The sequence below is a fragment of the Hyaena hyaena genome, unplaced genomic scaffold, assembly GCF_003009895.1.
Source record: "Hyaena hyaena isolate Hyena2069 unplaced genomic scaffold, ASM300989v1 scaffold_504, whole genome shotgun sequence".
NCBI classification, from domain to species: Eukaryota; Metazoa; Chordata; class Mammalia; order Carnivora; family Hyaenidae; genus Hyaena; species Hyaena hyaena.
Window position 1 is genome coordinate 598394 of NW_024081137.1, and position 20622 is coordinate 619015.

General features: G+C 38.6%; 1 protein-coding gene across 1 annotated transcript in view; it reads right to left on the reverse strand.

Annotated features, from left to right (window-relative positions):
- The window catches only part of VAV3 (vav guanine nucleotide exchange factor 3), a 353383-nt gene that overhangs the window by 115336 nt on the left and 217425 nt on the right, over nt 1-20622 (reverse strand). Inside the window, exons 16-17 of the mRNA XM_039254969.1 lie at nt 10205-10306; nt 9799-9899 (exon numbers count right to left, since the gene is read on the reverse strand). Of these exons, the coding sequence (XP_039110900.1) occupies nt 9799-9899; nt 10205-10306 (203 nt within the window). The remainder of the gene's footprint in view (nt 1-9798; nt 9900-10204; nt 10307-20622) is intronic.

The following is a 20622-nucleotide window of genomic DNA, read 5'->3' on the forward strand; positions in this document are numbered from 1 at the left end:
CCTCTGTCAATGTCAAGCCCGATGCCCCTAGCTTTCACAGATGACTGCTTTCTTTGAAGGCATCTTTGTCAGGTCTGAAGTTGGCCTTTACAAAGGAGTATTCCTGGACAGAAAGCTATTTTGCTTTTTTTCCTCATTTGGAAATATGCAATGTTTTAGAAGAAAGACTAAGAAGTTTGTGGAGAGGGTCTATCTAAGTACCATTAGGTCAACTTAGGTCCCTAACAGAGCAGGTATGACACCTGTTTTGCTGGTTCGACCAGAAAGACCTATATTCCAGAATAGCCCTAAACTACCTTTTTTCTCCTATTGCTGCATTAGAGAAACAGTCTGAACTGAGAATCATAAGCAGAAAGAAGCACCAAATGGGAGAGGAGTTTAAGTTTCCCATATAGGGAGACTGAGAAAAGCCTGGAGATTTCCATATGTCCTCCAAAATGGATCCTCCAAAATGGAAAAACCTCATATTTTTTGGGGTTCAGTGTTCATAAATGAATATGCCACTTAATTTCAATTCAAGCTTACCATTTTTTTCTGACTCTTTGCATAGAAGTATTTTTATGTCCTTGTGAGTAGGTCTTTTACAGTATGTTCTAAATATATTTTTGTATAAAACCTATGATCATCCACGTGGCAGTAAGTGACACTCTCTGTTCCATGAGGGTCATCTAACTGTTCCTCAGGAAGGAGAAAAGATGACATCAAAGGTGGTCACCTAACTATGCAGACACTTGCACCTCTTTACCCAGAAGATCTAAGACTCTCACGGACAGGCTCTTCATATTTTGTTGCGTAGTGTGTACGTTCAACGTGGCCAGTTCCCTGCATGAGGAAGCACCTATTACAAGACTCAAGAGAGTGAGAGGTCCCAGTGAGGCACGCATGAGACTGGTACAAAGCCAGAAGCAATCTAGACTGGGCTGACCACCTTAGCCAATCTCTGCCTTTCATTTATTTACCCACTTCCTGTTGGGCTCCTGCTTTCTCTCTTTGGTGTCTCGTCAGCTTTCCTCATAACTCTAATTTAATGAACTAAGACCTGCTCTACACAAAGCCTCTTCATTGTAACCCAAGTAGGAAAAATGGAAAAGAGGCTTTGGGCTGAATGCAATTCCAGCTCTAAGACCTAAGTTCTTACTTAGGATTTACCTTCTCCCTGTCACCTCTTCCTGTCCTCACAGCTACTTTGTCTACCTTCTACAGCCTGTCACCCAGGAAAGAGGCCCACTTCCTCCACAGACTTGGTATGGACAAATCCACACTCTGATCTGCTCATGCTGAGTCTAGCACAGTGGCTCTTGAAAGTCTCAGCTTCTATTTACCTATATCTCATGATAGGACTCTGTAAATTTTCTAAGAATAGGGTAAAACCCAAAGGACTTGAAATAACTTAGAACCTGTTTTGAGTTCAGCAATTCTTATTACTTTTGTACTTGCCCTAGAGGACACAGCATTGAACTGATTGCCTCCTTTATAAACAAAATCTAAATTCTCATAACCATACTAACGCAACAGCTTGTTAACTTATACTACAGTAACAGCGAGGAGAGAGGGAGACCCAACTGCCAGCATTGCTTCGTACATTATCAAAGTAAAAGCTCAATCTGGCTAGAGAAATAGAGTAAGAACCTCTTCCAATGAAATACTCTATGGAAAAGTTGCTCTAATTTCAAAGTTCAAGTTGAACCATGTTCAACCTCCTCTAAATAGGTACCCAAAACTACTACAGCAGTTATTTGGGTCCCTAAAAAATGCTCTGTGTGTCTGCATCAAGATTAAGATAATAAGCGCTGATGACCATCAAATCTATTTTAGCTGAATTCTGACCAAATTCTGAGAGGCTGCTGCTTGAGATCTGATGAAAAAGTCTTTCTGTCTCTTTTTCTCCTGGGAACTTCCTTAGGAGAGTAATTCAATTCTTCAAGTTTCCAAAAGTTTTTAATCCTCAACTTGTCTTTACCCCGCAGCCTATTCTCAGACTCCTATTGATCAAACTACAAAATGTTCTTACCCTTTCAAGAGCTTTTCTAGATGGTGACTCACAGGCCCTCAAGGGGTTTATACCTCACATTCTTTCATCAAGTCCCAACTGGTTTGATGTAATTCAGAGAAGGGGAGTTACTGAGGTGCTTGGAGGCTTTGCAGAACGCCATCTTCAAAACCAGCATAGGCTTCAATGTGCAGATTTGTGTAAAAGAAATGTTTTCTACTGAGGCTTTAGATTCACTTAATACAATTCATTTGTTTAAACAAAAACTTAAGTCCTATTAGATTTGTTTTTCCAATACAAGTGGCTCTCAAAACATACAATATTGCACAATTTGCTCATTCTCTTATCTGAAGTTCTATTTAAGACTAAACAAATCAATGTCCAGTAAGAATGTTTGTCTCAAAAGGGGCCACAGAAAGTAATAACCAGTATAGCTTTTGAAGGTGCGTTTTCATCATGGCTAACATGCTATTTTTGTCAAACATTAAAACTAAAAGACAGTCGAAGTGATCAAATTTTGAAGTTAAACAAATGTTATGTTCACCACTCAGATCTAAAATAATATTGTGTAGAAAAAAAAACTTTAAATGCTTGGTGAGAGAGTTTGATTTCAAGTCTTTTTAAGAGCTCTAACAGACCACATAATATTTTCCAGTCCACTTTAATAATCATTAGTATTTCATTAAGCTGATACAAACAGTTCTGTGGAAGGAATAATAACTAACCTTGAGTATAAAATTTTCTTGTAAATTAAAAAAAAGGGGGGGTAATTTATGGGAAAGGCTTTAAGTGATATGAAGTAGACCCAAAGTCAGTTTTTGGTTATGAAATCAATGACCAAGCCTCAGTTCATATAAAAGCAATCTGATAAAAATGCCTAGTGGTACAAGGCTGAAATAAAACTATGTTCTAAAAGCTTACCTCTTAGGATAAAATACCGCAATACTATTAATAAAAAAGCTAGTTCAGATGCCATTTGGGGTGGAGGTTCTAGGTAGCAAATCCTGCAGGTTTAAACCATTAGGATACCAAGGCAACTTCCTTCCAACTAGGAATGGCTATAGCAGCAGCAGGAGCAGCAGCTGGCCTAGATAAAAGAGCGATTAAACAGAGAAGCAAATGGGGACCTGCTTCGGTTAAATATTAGAGCAGCTGAGGCTTGCATTCCCACTAAAGGAAAAGATGCATTAAACCGAAGTTGTCTGCTCCAGCAATATTTGCCTTCCAGTGCGACTTTCTTTGTTCAAACTGAGAGGCTGCAAAACAAGCTATATTGATCAGAGTCAGGGTAAGAAGGGGACCAACAGAATTCAGTGGAAGAAAAACACAAGTGCCCCCAAAAGGTCGCAGTTTCAGATTAGACCCTTATGGTGGGGTGCTGGGAGAAAGAAATGCCACTCTAGAATTACATCGGCTTTGCAGAGACTTGTTGAGTCTCATATAATGAAGTTCATACCTATTCATTATTAAGGTTGGAAAGTTTTGGCAGCACACTTCAGAGTCCACGTACGTGTTCATCATTGAGGCTGTCATGGTGAATGAGAAGGAGTCAACTCAAGTTCAGTGAAAAAGAGAGAGGGAAATTGCCTGCTCTTCTTTTCCATGCAAATTCTCAAATGTTAAGCCATAAACTAATCACCCAACCTTCACATTTGTTTCCAAGTTACACAGTTTGTCTTATAAATACAAAAAGAAAACGTAAAACACCTTTTTTTAAATATTTCAAATGCACTTGAGTTAATAATCTGTCATAGTTAAATATTAATATGAATGAATTACTTCATTCAGAAATGCACTGCATTTTTGCCAAGTAATTATTTCGAAGATGAATGAAAACTAGAGTAAATTTAAGGGAGATAGAGCATGAAATATAAAAGGTTTCTGAACTCAGGGAAGACAACATCCAAGTAAGGCTTAAGTTCCACAAAAAGAAATGCCTAAGAGCTATTTCACATGCTGACTGGTTAGTATCTAGCCACATCCAACACTATTAAAGACTACTTGAGCAGAGATATCCCTGCTAGGGAAAAAGGAGTAACAACTTGAAGTTAAGCACCCTGACTTTGGACTTGGTACTAAGGGATGAAGACAAAAATGAGAAATAAGTTCCCCACAGGAAGGAACACATAATCTACTAGAGGAAATGAAAAGTGCCCACCAAACAGTCCGTGTATTCCACTACACTGTCCGCCTTCCCATGTCATTAAGTTGAGGCCGTGTAACTGTGTTTAACCAATACACTGTGATTAAAAGGGGAAGAAAGTGGTATTCATTTCAGCCTATGAGGTTTTAAGAGCAGATACTAGGAAGCCATGTGTTGAATTTGCAGAGTCACATGATGGAACCAGCTTGGATCCTGAAGCCATTTCTTGGAAGGGAGCTACCTTGGATGGCTTTGGAACCGACAGCCAAGATTGCATGTATGAAAAATAAGTGTTTATGTAAAGCCAAAGAGTATTTTAGGAGGGTTTTAGTTGCCTAACAGCAAATAAATAAAACCTACATACCAACTAATTAGAGAACAATTTAATTCACACTACTGTTGGGTGGCTAAGGTGAGGTTCAATGATCAACAAAGGGCTTGGAGAGGAAATAAAGGAAGAGTAGATCTTATAACTGTAGGGAGAAAAGGGAATGTATTTCAAGGAGAGGAACCAGTAAAACCCCAGCAAGAATTCTAAAAATGGGATTGACTGGATCAGGGAGTATACTTCCCCAGAAATTGAGGTATTTTTCTCATCAGGTGTTCTGTGATCTGGTTCTGTTTCTTACTACTTATTAACCTAACCTGGGCTCCCCTATCAAAGGTCTGATGATTGATGCTCAGAGCATGAGCCTTTCCTTGCATAAATACTAGAAAGGAATGCAAAGGTTCTACCAAATTTTCTATCTTCAATTCTTAACATATCCTCCAGAGATTCAGATAAGGTTTTCATTACACTTATCCTTCATCAACTTGGGCTCTAGTCTTCACAAGTGCAGAATCAAAACCTGTTCAATCTCCCACAGCCTCCTGCTTCCAGTTCTAACACTACAGTGATCCTCAGAGCCCAGAAAGCCTACTGCCACACTTTTCCTCATTACACTGTCCATCTGTTTGTCTGTCACTCATCACCTGTCACTCCCTCAGACTTGTCGCTGTCTGTCCCCTCACTCATCCATCTACCATGGCTTCTCAGAGGTAAGGGCATCAGTTAAGTATGGTTCTCATCAGTGAGAGGCTCCCGTCTAACTGAAGTTTGGACACTACTCTGTAAGGAATGGAAGGTATAGGGAGCAGTAGAATCTCACAATCAGAATTGATTTTAATAAAGATCATTTGGAAATCATACAGAAAGAGTATGATTAACAGCAGGGAGTTAGGAGACTTTTGCAACTGTCCAAACAAATGACTGAGATTTTTTTTTTTTTTTTTTAACTATAGCAATACTGTCTCAGTGGATTCGAGAGAGCCTTAGGAGAGCTAAGAAGGACGGGTGAGTGAATGAAGATGAGAGAGGTGGGAATCAAGGCTCACATCCAGGTTCAGGTGAGTGAATGGATGTTGGGCTTTTAACTAAAACAAGGAGTAGGTAGAGGAAGCTTCTGTTAATGACTAATGAGGTTGGTTTTAGACATGTGAAATTTGAGGTCACTGCAGGACACCTGGAAAGGGATATGTGAGAAGAAGATGGAATTTTTGAATCCAAAGTTCAGGAGAAAACCCTTACGTGGAACTAGTGACTTATTTACCTGGGTGTACGTTATAGCTAATTCCAGGGAAATTAATCAGATATCTAAAGGACAGCATGAGGGATGTGGTAAGATATGAAGGAGAGTGTCAAGGGAAATGGTTAATAGTGCCAAATAAGAGGGAAAGCTCAAGTTAGGTAAGGCCTGGAATGTGATGACCAGTGAACTGGCAATTAGAAGTAGAAGATTAGAGAATGGAAGAAGAAGATGGAAGTAGAAGATTAGAGAATTAGAGAAGTAGAAGTTAGAGAATGGAAGATTCTCTAACCTTCATCTAACTCCTGGGCTATTGTGTCATTTTGTACAACTAGTTGCTCTTCTCTGCCTGGACCAACATCGAGAGAAAATGGCATGCTCGGCTTTCTGGAACTGCCTTCTACCTCAAATACCCAGGGTTTATAATGTAACTATTCCTACTGGGCACAGATTTCTGGGCCACAAGTAGCCTCCTGTCTCATACTGAGCCTATCAGACACTCTGTCTCCTGGGAATATAGTTAAGACTATGTTAAGCAATACAGTTATAAAGCTCTGTCAAGTTGAGGTCAATCTCAAATTACCTATGATAAAATTTTATGTGGGAACCTGGATTATCTATTATTTGAGTTTGCCTTAAATCAATACCACTGACTTGCTTTAAATTTAGCTGATCCCACCCCCCAAAGTCAAGTTCTCCTGAAATTATGTCACACACTTATCCTCAAAAATCTACCTATTTTCCCACACTCACCAAGCTCAAACTCACACTCTACCCACAGTTACTACCTCCAGAAGGGGTGGGTTCAAGGACAGAATGTCTTAATTTCAAACTTTTAGAGGGCATCTGTTTGGGAGTGAGGGAGAGGGCTGCTGACAGCTCTAACGGATTCCTCCTCACTCAGGATAACGTGGCCCTTTGTTCATCGGGGCTACCCAGAGAACCCTAATCTGGAGGCAAAACAGGGAAGCCTCCTGGGCAGGTTCTTACTAACTCACTGCAGGAATTAACAGACTATGAGCATTCAATACCATCGGTCTCTTAAAAATCTTGAGCAGGAAAGGACGGAAAGAGAGAATAAGACACAGCTGCATAAAACAGGAGGACACCAGACAACTCTGGACGCAAGGCAGAAAACCCAAGACAGCAAGAGAATAATGTTTAAAACTCCAAGAAGTAAATTCAGCCAGAGGCTTAAAATTATTTTCCTGCTTTTTTAGTATGGTGAATTCTATAAAAGAGCTTAGAGAATGATGCTATCTTTAATAAGTGATATGGGAGTAAGTAACTATTATCTACAATCTGCAGGGTACGAACAGCCTTATTCTTAGCTGCCTTATTATCATACTTTTATGACTCCATTCCCTCATCTTAAAATAAGAGATCCTAGAACTGAAGGTGTCTCAATCTCCCAGCTCTGAGACAACCCATGGCGAAAGGGCAGGCATGGTCCCGGGGATGCCTGAATTTCTCACAGCACCTCAAAGCACCGAAACCTAAACATATTTCATAGTTACTAAGTTAACTGAATTCAGAAGTGTTTTTGCAAAAAAAAAAAAAAAAAAAATTAGAAAACCTTTCCCTTTCTCAGACAAAAACCGAGCACATGTTTTTACTATGGTTGTTTACAAGGCTTAGGCACTGTGCATTTCACACATTTGACATATATCCTTACCACTAATTCACAGGACTGGGAGTGTAACTCAGGGGTTAAGAACAAACTCGGGAGCTGGTCTGCCTAGATTTGCATCTTCATTCTATTGGTTAAGCAACTAAGGCAAGATACTTATTTCTCTGTGCCTCAGCTTTCCCCCATGTAAGAACAGCAGCAATGCCAACTTTAAAAGATTTGTATAGGTCTAAATGAGTTGACAGCAGTAATAACTTAAAACAGTACTGGCACTCTGTATTTGTTTTAAAAAAGACTTTTAAAGGCTAGGTGTTATTATCCCTATTTTAGAAGGGAAGAAAAGAAGACTTACAAAGGTTTAGTAAGTCGCCCAGCGAGTAAGCTCTGGAGTGGGAGTCAAACCAGACCAAGACTCCACAGCTCATGGGCTTACTGCCATCACACACAGTCTCCCAGTCCAGAGCTAATCAGTGAAGTTGCAGAGGACACTGGAATGGTGGCAGAGGACAGACAGGGAACACACCACTCTAGTATCTGCCTGACCAGGAATTCCCAACTGTTTCCTACTTTTTTTTTTTTTTTTTTTTAAGTAAAAGTTGAAAATGTAAAGTCCTTTAGCATCACTCATTTATATCACTTCAAAGTTTAGTGCTTGCTATTTCTTCTATCTGCATTTGCTCCAGATCATAAAAACAGCAGCAAAAATGTAGATTAAGGCCATCCCTTTAAAAAAAAAAACAAAAAAAAAACAAACAGACTTCTCATCAAAGTACTTTGGATTAAAACACTGAGTTTTTATTGTGCCTGGCACTGTGTTAATAAGCATCAACATTTCATTTGATCTTCACGATAATCCTCCAATTTCCATTTTACAGAAGAATAAACAAAATCTCAGAATGCTAAGGTAACCTTCTCAAGCTCATGTAGGTAACAAAAGGTAGAACGAGATTTTCAACCATGTCTGCGTGCCTCTCAACTACTGTCTTGCACTATTCCAGTAGAATGCAAGAACCATGCCAACTATGAGATCATTTCATATTCCTCACAGACTGAAACTCCTAAGACAGGGCTGGGGGTTTATAAAAATACATTCACCTACCATGAGCACATAATATATGAACTGTCCTAAAGAGATTAAAGGAAGGGACAAATACAGAACAAAAATGTAAGTGATAAATTGTATCAGGTGGACAATTAAAGACTAACAATATATAATACTTCTGTTACATTTGACAACTCTGTCAACTGTTTCTGACCTTCAGAAAAATTAGTAGGTACTCATCTTGTCTCTTTGTCTTAGCAGACTTTGAGCAAACTGCATGAACACGCTGGTCCCCATCAGAAAATGGGAGGAGCTATTCTGAGGACTGAACAGGTACATGCAGGAAGGGCCCAGCAGAGGGCCCAGACTGGACAAGCACAGTGCAGGTGCTCAACTAACGTCGGGATCCTTCTTGCGGCTACCCACACCTAGCACAGAAAGCTCATGGTTTATGGGAACCTTAAAACCATCCAGTGAAGCAAAGTGAGAAGAATGTGCTGTGATCTTAGTCCCTAATGGAATTCACACCTTTCCTCCAACTGCCCATTTTCTGAACTCAGCTCTGAAATAAGCTATTATTCTCTGTTTCATTCTTCTTCATATTATCCAAAATAATTCAATGTCCACCTTTTCCTTTGGGAAAATCAAAGGTTGACATGGCTACCTTTTGAACTCAAGCTGTTAAAGATCCCTTTCTTCTGTTCAAAAAGTTTTACTGATTTTGAAAGGTCTTATTGATAAAACACAAGAGAAACTCAGGGGAAAAGGACAAAGAGAAAGAAGAAGAAAGAGAAAGAATAAAGAGGCCAGAAAAGAAAGAGGAGGAAGAGAGCCCAAGAGAAGCACAGAGAGGCAAAAGGCTATTGAATGCATAATTGCCAACAGCCTCAGCAACTGGCTCATGTAACAATCATGGGGCATTATTTTTAAAAACCAAGGGGAAAATATTTACATGAAATCCAAAGGATATATGCTCTTTGTTGAATGCTGCAAAATGACAATGTATTCAATTCATTAAATCATGAATTAGTATGTGTGATGTTTACTTCTGGCATCATTAGCATTTCTGAGCTGAATATTTAAGAAACAAGGGAGAAATTTAAGGACTAAAGATAGAAATGAAAAATATATTTTATTCCATTTGTGTGCTTTGGCTATATTTGTGCAGCGTTAGTGAGTTTTGGGGTTGGGCTGAACGAAACGGGTGACACAAAACCTTCCAAGGCCCCCCTGGAGGCCTCTGCCCCCCACATATGTATAAAAGTCACGGGAATTTCAAGCAATTTTATAATTGTCCTTATAAATGATAATTTCAAAAGCAGGTTATGTCACAATAAACATGAATTAAGAGTAAATTAGTCCTTAATTATGTTTATCAAGTTTTATGTCCTAATTAAAAGAAGAATCACAACAATAAACATGACTTACCAGCAGAATTAACTCTGCCACAATTGTCTACTCTTCCCAAACATTCTTTGTGTGCTCTGGCGCCACACTTAAAACATAAATAGCCTTGATAAAATGTTCCTCTGAAAGGTAAAATTAGAGAGTGATATGTTAAAAGGTGCTAAGTTCTGCCTACAGGAAAGCATGAGCACGAGAAAGAAAACAAAGGAACACGGTCCCTACAAAGTCTTCTCTGCTCAGGGCCAGGGTCTCCCAGGGCTCAGAAGGGAGCACCCAGGCACAACGCCGAGGAAAGATCTGTTGACTCGAAACTGTTGAGGCAATTTCCCCACTTCAAAACATTTTGGCTGGGATATTAGAAAAGTTGGAGACACTGAGCAATTATCCCAGCTCCTTTAAACCGAAAAACAGGACCGGGCAAGCCTACCTCAGGAGCATCTGACAGACTTTGCAGGACGTAACCCGACTGAAGGTGTGCATCTTGAACTCATGGAAATTGGAGTCTGCGTAGTCTGGCCTTATGTTTGATCTATAAAAGGGAAAAGAAGGAACTTCCTCAAGAAAGTTTCACCACAGAATAGCAGTCCAGTCATCTAAAACCTAGATTCATCAGCACAGTGGAGTGCGTGGAGATCTACTTCAAGCAAAAAGGCTAGTAAATATCCAATGTTTTCTAAGCCAAAATGAGGCTTTGCATGAAAACAGGAACCAAAATCTGGTTGTGTGTGAAGGAGCAACACGTAAGGATTTGGGCAAACAAATCCTCCTCAGAATTGAGGGTTCCCAGAGAACTTTACAGAATGGCCACACAGGTCATCCTGCCAGGAAAAACACAAAAAAAAATGTGCTGAGTGTTCACGTTGCATGACATTCTCTAGCCATGTCACAGAAATAGAAACTAGATGGAGAGGGCAGGAGGGAAGAGAAGACAGTGCCTCGTTCCCACGGAGGCCATCTCTAGGTATGTGGATGATGTAAGGATCTATAAAAGTGAATAATTTAATAAAACTTCTTGAAACAAAACATCAGTCTGAGGTTTAAAAGCTTCCTCCTTAACAATTCACTTCCCATGCACTCTAAATAAAAAAATAAACAAAATTGTTATGTTTTATGTTTATGTGCATATGCAAAATATGCAAAAAAAATATTCTATTATGTGCATATGCAAAAAAATACATTAAGCATACCACAAACTACCATAACTGATGTAACATAAAAAATAGCATAACAAAGGTGACTCTGTGCCAATACTGTGACAACCACATGATGTTCATTCCCGTGTTTAACTTTCACTCCAACCCTAACTACTCAGCACTAATAGTATCACTAATTTACCAACAAGGAAACTGAGGCTAACGCTAAAGTAAAGGAAATGGCAGAGTCAGACACTCCAGCCTAGGTCTGTTCTTCTTGCCCCAGAAGAGTACAAGGAAGAATTCAACAATATTCACCTGAATATAATTAGACTGTTGGAAAGAATCAAACTTAGTCACTCGAAGAGGAGTTTTTTTGAATATTATTCATAATTTAGATCTCAGAAGAAAACAGGAAAATTAGAAAAGGAGAAGTTAAACAGCAGATACAAATCAGAGGTATACCCAGAAAGCTAAGACAATGCTCTCTGAAATGTTACAAGCAATTTGAGAGAATGCAGGGAAAGTCTGAGATACTGATGAGCTGGGATTTCCCCTCTTATAGAATACAGCAACTCTCCACCACACAGAGGCTTGGTGTAATGAAGCATAACGCAGGCGGGTGAGCAGGCATCAATCTCTGAGGTACCAAGAGAAGCCTCATGAAAAAACATTCACAAAGGCAATTGGAGTAGCAAGCAGTGATGCAGAAGTGTCAGAGAGGTCAGCCTTCCAATCCATCTGCTGAATATGAGCATGCTAAAAATGAAATCAAATATTAGTGCCATCTGGGATTTCTCTGCTCCATGCTTCTGGTGACCTCACTTTTTAGGAAAATGTTCTGCTGCGTGCTAAACAGCATGGCCATTTCCACAGCAATATTTTTGTGCTCCTGATTAAAAATTACAGTTCTTCATGAATAGAGAAGTAGCGAAAAGATAAGGATCAAGAAACAAATCTCTCTTCACATTGTTCAGAAAACATTTGATTCTGGAGACCATAAAGCCAAGCACTGGAAAGAGCATCAAACCCCATTTCCTTAGCCAAGATGGCCTGTTGTTCATTTTTTTCCAGAACATCAAGGTGATACAGTCATACATGGATTGTGAAATAACAGCTTTAGTCCTGGGAACCAAAAGAATTCATCAGGCTGGAGTTGTAATAGGTCTCCTTCAGAAACATAAATGGGTTCCAATCAAGTAAGAATTTAATTAATTTTAGAAGCTTGCCTGGGACAGAGGTGGAACATCTATCTTAAAGGGTCAACTCATCTGATGATAGATAGATAGCCAGTCTTTCAACCATCAGTTAATTTCACCAACTAACTAGGAAAAGCTGACTTTTCAGAAGACAAAAGATGAGAGGAGAATCACACTAAGAGGTTAAAAACAAAAGGTCTTACAATACAGGGAAAAAAACACCTGAAAATGTTGTTAACAGCAGTTGCCATAAGTGAAATGAGACCTGAAATGGTAGGGTGGAATCGTAGGGAAGAAATGTTGGAATTTAAATTAAAAAAAAAAAAAAAAACTATAACTGCATATTATTTTAAATTTACAATCAAACACTCAAGAACAAAAGTTAAGTCTATGACCCTGAAACTGCTACTGGGGCACTATAGACTACAAACGCATAGTTGAGGGCAGGAATGCAAAATTAGACCACCTGGGCCTAAATCTTAACTTTCAAGTCACTAACTGTATGACCTTGGACAAGTTAGTACGTGTAAGATAGGAATACTAATAAAATCAGATTCACAAAGTGATGTATATAAAGTACATAGGACTTTGGCCCAGAGTTAGCGTTCAATAAGTATTGGCTACCATTTATGAACTGTCGATTCCAAATTCACAAAATAATGAGGTGATCGAGACAGTACTTTACGAGTTCTAAGAATCTCTCAGTAACCTTGGGACCAAGTCCCCCAGAGGACAGTGTCCTTCAGATCAGGAATCTACATATAACTATTTAAGCACAGTAAGAAATGGGGTTGCCCAGGAGAGGACATGTATGAAAAAGTCCCGGGAACTGAATGAAATCATTTCAAGTGCCAAATGAAGAAAGATGTCAATACACGTGGACTATAGACTATGGGGCTGCAAAAACCAAAGACAGTGAGTTGGCTGGAAGGGAAGAGTTGGAAAGGTATGCCAGAACAGAAAAATATAGAGACACATCAGAACTACAGGTAGATAACAAAAGAACAAAAACAATGACAAGTGGCATTTATTGCACACCTCTAATGCACCAGCCATATTAACAGGCTCTTCACACATATTTTCACACTTACATCTCACAAGAAACCTAGAAGGCAGAGTCATTCATTCATTTCATATTGACTAAGTACCCCTCATGTACACAGGACCTAAGGCCAGAACCGAAAGAAGGAGCCCTCCACCAGGGTCCAATGAGTCAAGAGGGCAGATGTAAAAGATGAGGTAAGAGAGGTGGGCAGGGGCCAAGGAAAGAGGTGAGATCTTATACAGAGATTAATACCACATTTAGTTGACCAAAAATTTTTTTAACTAAAAAAAAACATCTCTGTAGCTACTATTAAAGAGCATTCCTTGTAGTGAAGCAAGAGTGAACACAGCAAGGCTGTATGGAGTTGGGTTGTCTACAGACGAGAATTGAGGGTCAAACATAGGTTAGCTCACTGGCTCAGTCATGCGGCTCTACACAGAACGCTCCATTTAAATAACCTGTTTTGAAACATGACAGTTTACTTATGAGAACTTGCATAGAATCTTGTAGATTTCTCAGTGAAATGTCCCCTTTTCTTTTGCTTCAAACATGGCCCATTAGTAATACAATTAATCAGTCAATCAAATATTTATAAGGCCAGGTATCATAATGCTCTTGAGCCTCCTTTTAACTTGACATGCTCTCCCTAGATCATCACCTCTTCTCCTCTGGCTTCATGGTTGGCACTCAACTGAGGACCATGTGACTTCCCTTACCTTGGGGCTCATTTCCATTTTCTGGATCTGCATTCCTAGCGGCTCCTCAGACACCTCAAATGCAACACAAAACACTCAACTCCATACCTTTCTTGACATTACAGATCTGACCAAATTCTGATTTCAGTCCACCAACATTCACTCTATCTTCTAGCCTGAAATCTTCAAAGTTGCAAGGACTTTTTCCCTAACACTCATACCTTCTACATATTCATTTTCCCTTAGCTCCTCCTCTGCTCCAATTTCTCCTTCTCCCAAAAGCATAACCAATTTCTGTTGATTCAACCTTAAAAATACCTCTTCAAAAATTCAGGTTCCATTCTTTCTCCTCATTACCTAATTTAAGCCCTCAATATCTCTCAACTAAATTGTTAAAATGACCTTAATTATTCCATCTCCTACTTTTTCTTCCTACTTAAGGCCACCTTCCATACTATTCCCAGAATTACCTTCAAAAAATAAAAGTATGGGAGCACCGGGGTGATTCAGTTAAGCATCTGACTTCGGCTCAGGTCAGGATCTCATGGTTCATGAGTCTCAGATCCGCATGGAGCTCTCTGCTGTCAGCGCAGAGCCTGCTTCTTCTCCCTCTCTTTCTCTCAAAAATAAACCAACATTAAAATAAATAATACATCGCCCCTTCCCTTGAAGACTTCTGCTGGTTACTATTGCCTGCGGGGATAAATGGCATACAAAGTGTTTTAAGTTCTAGCGTGCCCCTTCTTTCCCAAACACTCATAAGCCTTATACTAAGTTACAGAGACCTCACATTTCTTAAACATTCTTTTTGTCCCTAATTCTGCACTTCTGTATTCCATTGACTCTACCTAAAATGTTTCCCTCAACCTGCAGCTGTGAATGTACCTAGTTACTCATTTTCGACTAGATGAAAATGTGACTCCTTTGACAAAATCTTCTGTGAGTCTACATGATAAAGATAATAATTATCAGGGTGCCTGGGTGACTCAGTTGGCTGAGCATCTGACTCTTGATTTCCTCTCAAGTCATGATCCCAGGGTCATGGGACTGAGGCCCACATCAGGCTTCCCACTGAACATGGAGCCTGCTTAGGATTCTCTCTCTCTCTCTCTCTCTCTCTCTGTGCCCATCTCCCCCACTCATGCATTGTCTCTCTCAAAAAAAAAAAAAAGATAATGATGATCATTTCATTTGGGTTCCTAAAGTACTTTTCCAGCCCTTTACTATAGTACTACATTGTATTATAACCACTTTTTATATACTTCCTACTACCAGAAAACTAGTTCTGTGTTACTCATGTTTATATTGCCAGGGCCTACTTTGTGTCTCACATTAAATGTATATTGTTGTTGAATAAAGGCTACTATCTATATATTCAATACTTGCCACTTAAAGGAGAAAGAGCTAAAAGAAAAAATATAGTTACTATCCCTAGAAAACAATCCACTGAGTTTAAGAAACAAAAACTCACATCCATGAAATACCCAAAATGTATAATTAAAGACAAAAGACATAAAAAGATCATCAATTAGTGGCTACACTGAAGCAAGTCTGGAGAATACGTGGTGTCTGGTAGATGAAAAGGGGAAAATGATCCAAGTTTGGGGAACAACAAGATTGAAAGTTCAGAAACAAGTATCAAGAGTTCAGAGAATGGTGGACCGATCCGTTTTACTACGGCATTATCTGTGACTTCAACATGGTTCATTTTATGTGTCAACTTGACTGGCCATGGATGCCCAGGTTATCAGTCAAACACTTTTCCAGGTATTTCTGTAAGAATGTTTTTGGATGAGCTTAACATTTAAAATGGGAAACTGAGGGGCGCCTGGGTGGCTCAGTCAGTTAAGCGTCCAACTTCGGCTCAGGCTATGATCTCATGGTTTGTGGGCTCAAGCCCCACGTCAGGCTCTGTGCTGACAGCTAGCTCAGAGTCTGGAGCCTGTTTCAGATTCTGTGTGTCCCTCTCTCTCTGACCCTCCCCTATTCACCCTGTTTCTCTCTCTCTCTCAGAAATATATATATATATATATTATTATATATACATACACAATGTATATATTATATACATACAATGCCCTCCCCTGTTCAGGCTCACTCTCTCTCAGAAATATTATATACATACAATGTATATATTATATATATATATACACATACATATAAAATGCCCTGGATCATCTCAACAGATGCCAAAAAAGACATTTAATAAAATGTACATTTGCTTCTGAAGAAATTGTAAATAAACTAGATGCTGAGGGATACTTCCTTATAACAGAATAAAGAGTATCAAGCTAAAGATAATAAAAAAGGTATTTCATTTTAAACACTATCACTACCCGACAGAAGTTAAGCAGTTTGTTGACATCAATTATATCCTTCAATGTTGTTCTCGAAGATCTGATCAATGTAATATGACAAAAATAAATTTCGAGGGATATTGTAAAAAAAAATATATATATATATAAGTACACAGAATTATCATTTGGAGAGGACACTGTTGGGACAACTGGGAAACACCAAAGAAGAAACGCAAACTAATGAAACTAAAAAGAAAAGACATCAGGTGATGTCTGGGAAAATGCACCTCTACGTTTCCAATATTCCCCAGCACTGAACTGCAGGAACATGCTGGTTGTGTTTCCACCTAGCAAAATTCCTGGAGACTCCAGGTTCAAGGATTTTTCAGAGCCTGGTCACACACTGTGCCATCATGATCAGCCACAATCATTAAAAACCCCCAGAAGGAAAGTGGATGCACACCATAAATCAGATGATTTAAAAAAAAAAAGAAAAAAGAAAAAAAAAAAAAGGAAGAGAGTCCAGGTAGGCCGGCCCAGAGAAATTCAGTACCCTTGGCACACCAGGTAACCTTACCACTTGGCACCACAGGATACATTTCAAAACCTAAGTACTTAGACAGCAGCCAAGAGAGAACTGTGCAAGCAGACCCTTAAAACAACAGCAAACCCAAACCTGCTGAGTTAACTCTTTCTGCATAAAAATGTCCAAGAAAAACCCTAGCATGAAATGTTCAGGTTCTAGAAGAATAAAATTTAAAAAATAACTGAGGAAAATAAAAAGTATTCAAGTAAATAAAAGCTACATAACCAAACTGAATTAAAGTTTGTATATTTTATTATAAATACACAATCTCTCACTTTATAAAGTGAAAACAACTCCTTGCCCCCAAACCAATACACACACACACACACACACACACACTTTTTCACTTGAGAAATGATAAAATTCAACTAGGAGAATTAATGTGTGAGGATAATCAGGAAGGTTTTAAAACCAAGACAAAATTATTGTAGGCAACTATGTGGGAAGTCACCATAATCTAAGAGACATTGAAATGTGTTTTAAAGGTTTGTTATTAGGTTGGGGGCACCTGGGTGGCTCAGCTGGTTAAGCATCCGACTTCAGTCTAGATCATTATCTCACCATTCCCAGTTCGAGCCTTGCATTAGGCTCTGTGCTGACAGCTCAGAGCCTGGAGGAGCCTGTTTCAGATTGTGTCCCTCCCTCTCTCTGCACCTCCCCCACTTGTATGCATGCTTGCACGTGCAGTCTCTCTCTCTCAAAAATAAACATTAAAAAATAAAATAAAATGAATGAAGGTTTGTTATTAGGGACAGCTGGATGGCTCAGTTGGTTAAGAATGTGACTCCTGATTACAGGTTCAGGTCATGATCTCACGTTTCAGTTCATGGGGTCAAGCCCCACTTTGGGCTTTGCGTTGATGGCACAGAGCCTGCTTAGGATTCGCTCTCCCTCTCCCTCTCTCTCTGCTCCATCACTTCTCACACTCTCTCTCAAAATAAACAAACATTAAAAAAATACCTTATTAAAAAATAAAGGGATATTAAATTTGTATGGGACGTACAACAAGACAAAGACTAATAATTCAGAAAATAAAGTCTTGGAGAGGACCAAGCATGGTAAGTGATTTTTGTGAGTTTGTCCACTTATTTGCCAACTCAAAAGCATTAAAAACTTATGAAATACATAGTATGTGCTAGGCAGTGGGGTACAGTGATGAGAAGAGACACATCAAGTTTCTGCCTGTTTGGTACTGATGGGGAAAATAAATATCTAAGTAACTGCACACACAACTATGACACTAGAGGTGTGCCAAAGACAATGTTAGGAAAACTTAACTTGGAATGTGACCTTGTGAACAGATTACCACAGAAGGCTTTCCTACACAAACAATGCTTGCACTGAGATCTAAAGATAAGCAAGAATTCAATAGGTGAAAGGAACAATGTGCTGGACAAAGAAAAAAATAAATTATACATTTTAGAAAATGCATTCCTAGCTTCTTGAACAGGTTAAGGAAATTACATTTCTATTACCTATTTTATAATGATATGAATTTTAAAGACCGATGTCATTTATTTGACAAATACGTAGTACCTGCCTCTGACGTACCATGAACACTGCCAGCAGTAAGGAATAAGACAGACAAAACTACTGCCCTCATGCAGCCCGTTTCTACATTTGAATGTAAATTTTAGATAGAAACTTCAAATTTGTTTGAAGAAAACAAAAACACAAAAGCACTTGAAAAAATATTCATAACTATATAATCTTTAAAAGTAAAAAATAAAGATGGCTATACTTATTTTTTTTTTGCATGTATCTTTTGGCTATACTTATTTTTAAAACCAGAATTTTCCTTGAACCAAAAACAATTTTAAAAAGTAGAAAAATATCTGTAATATGTATAATAAAGGATTAAGGTCCTTGCAATAGATAAATGCTCTTGAAAATCTGTAAGAAAAAAAATAAATGGGGCACCAGGGTGGCTCTGTCGATTAAGCGCCCGACTTTGGCTCAGGTCATGATCTCGAGTTTTGTGGGTTCAAGCCCCGCATTGAGCTCCGTGCTGACAGCTGTGAGCCTAGAGCCTGTTTCAGAGTTTGTGTCTCCCTCTCTCTCTGCCCCTCCTCTGCTCACACTCTGTCTCTCTCAAAATAAATAAAGATTTAAAAAGGCGGGGTGGGGTGGGTTGGGGAGCCTGGGTGGCTCAGTCAGTTAAGCATCCAACCTTGGCTCAGGTCATGATCTCACAGTTCATGGGTTTGAGCACCACATCAGGCTCTGTGCTGAAAGCTTGAAGCGTGGAGCCTACTTCACGTTCTGTCTCCCTCTCTCTCTGTTCCTTTCCCATTTGCATTCTGTTTCTCTCTCAAAAATAAATAAAGATTAAAAAATCTTTTAATTAAAAAAACAATTTTTAAGAAGAAAAAAATAAACACCCTATTTGAAAAATTAGCAAAGAAATAGGGCAGTTTATCAAAAAATAAATACATAAAATATGCTTAAATTACTAGTAGCCAAAAGAAATGCAAATTTAAATAAGATAACATTTCACATATCAAACTGGCAAAAAAGAAAAAGATAAAAGAAAACAGATAATACCTAGTGTGGATAAAGCTACAGAATATACAAAGATTAACCTTAAAGATTTACTAACCCATTGACATAAATTTCTCTTTATTAGACATAATCATGGAGCATTCATTATAACATTTTCAATAATTAAAAAATGGAATTGATTTAATTAAAAATAAGGAAGCAGAGAAATTACAGCACATAAATGCAATGGAATACCGTACAACAATTAGAAATGAAAACATGAACATACATATTAGCCAAGAAAAATATTTGCAATATATTATAGGACAATAACTTGTTACTAAACTGTATCCACACTGTGATTACATAACACTTAACTACTTGCTAACATACCTATGTGAAAATGAGAATAGGTAAAGGCTCTATGCATGATTTTTTTTAAAGTTATCTGTGTTTTCCCAAGTTTCTACAGTGAACTTGCATTATTCAATTTATTCTTTACATCTACTCTTTTATTGAGATGAAAAGAACCACAGAAATAACCACAAGAATATGTACAAGCAAGCTGACTAAAGTACACAGATAATATGTCACCAAACAGGATCTGAGGCAAAGATCCGTCTCAAAGCCTCTGCTCTTAATCACTACACTAAAAATATCACAAGGCAATTAAAAAGCAAACACAAACAGAATTGTCTGCAACATATGTGAACATATTCTTGGTATAAAAGGAGCCATTACAAATCAATGATACTACAATGATAAATTTGACCCATCGCAAACTTGGCAAAGGATACAACCAGGAAATTCATAAAGAAAAACAACTGATAGAGAAGCCTGTAATAAACGATTCAGCCTCATGAGTAAATGTAGAGATACGGACGCTCCTGAACATGGGAAGGCTACAGCAGATACACTGTTTGAAACAGTCATTCCTGGAAACTAATTGCTTTGCTCTTCCCTTCTTGCCATTCCCTCCCCCCTCCTTAGGGACTGGATTTTTGTGAGGCTGCTTTTAGTCTAAGAAGCAACAGACCTCATCATCTGTAAATATTTCCTTAAGTGGAAGCATACACTTAGTGCTTCAAAATGGTAGGATAGCCCCAAGTATGAAAGCGAAGCACTACAGCAGGAATTGAATTTTCTGGAAGAGGCAAGATGTTGCCCCACACACTCCTGCAGACAGAGTGACTGGCAGTTGTGGGCCCAGAAAAAGCTAGCTGAGTCATATTTGTCCCTGCTCTACTTCCTATCAGTTAGATCTTCTTTCCCTGAATAATTAAACAGGCTTCTATCCAAATTTCTCGAAAATGGGGGGTGGGATGTATTTTTTTTCTTGCTAATATATCATCCACTAAGAAACCTTGGTTTTTTAACCAATGAAGATTAAAACATTTTGTTTATGACAG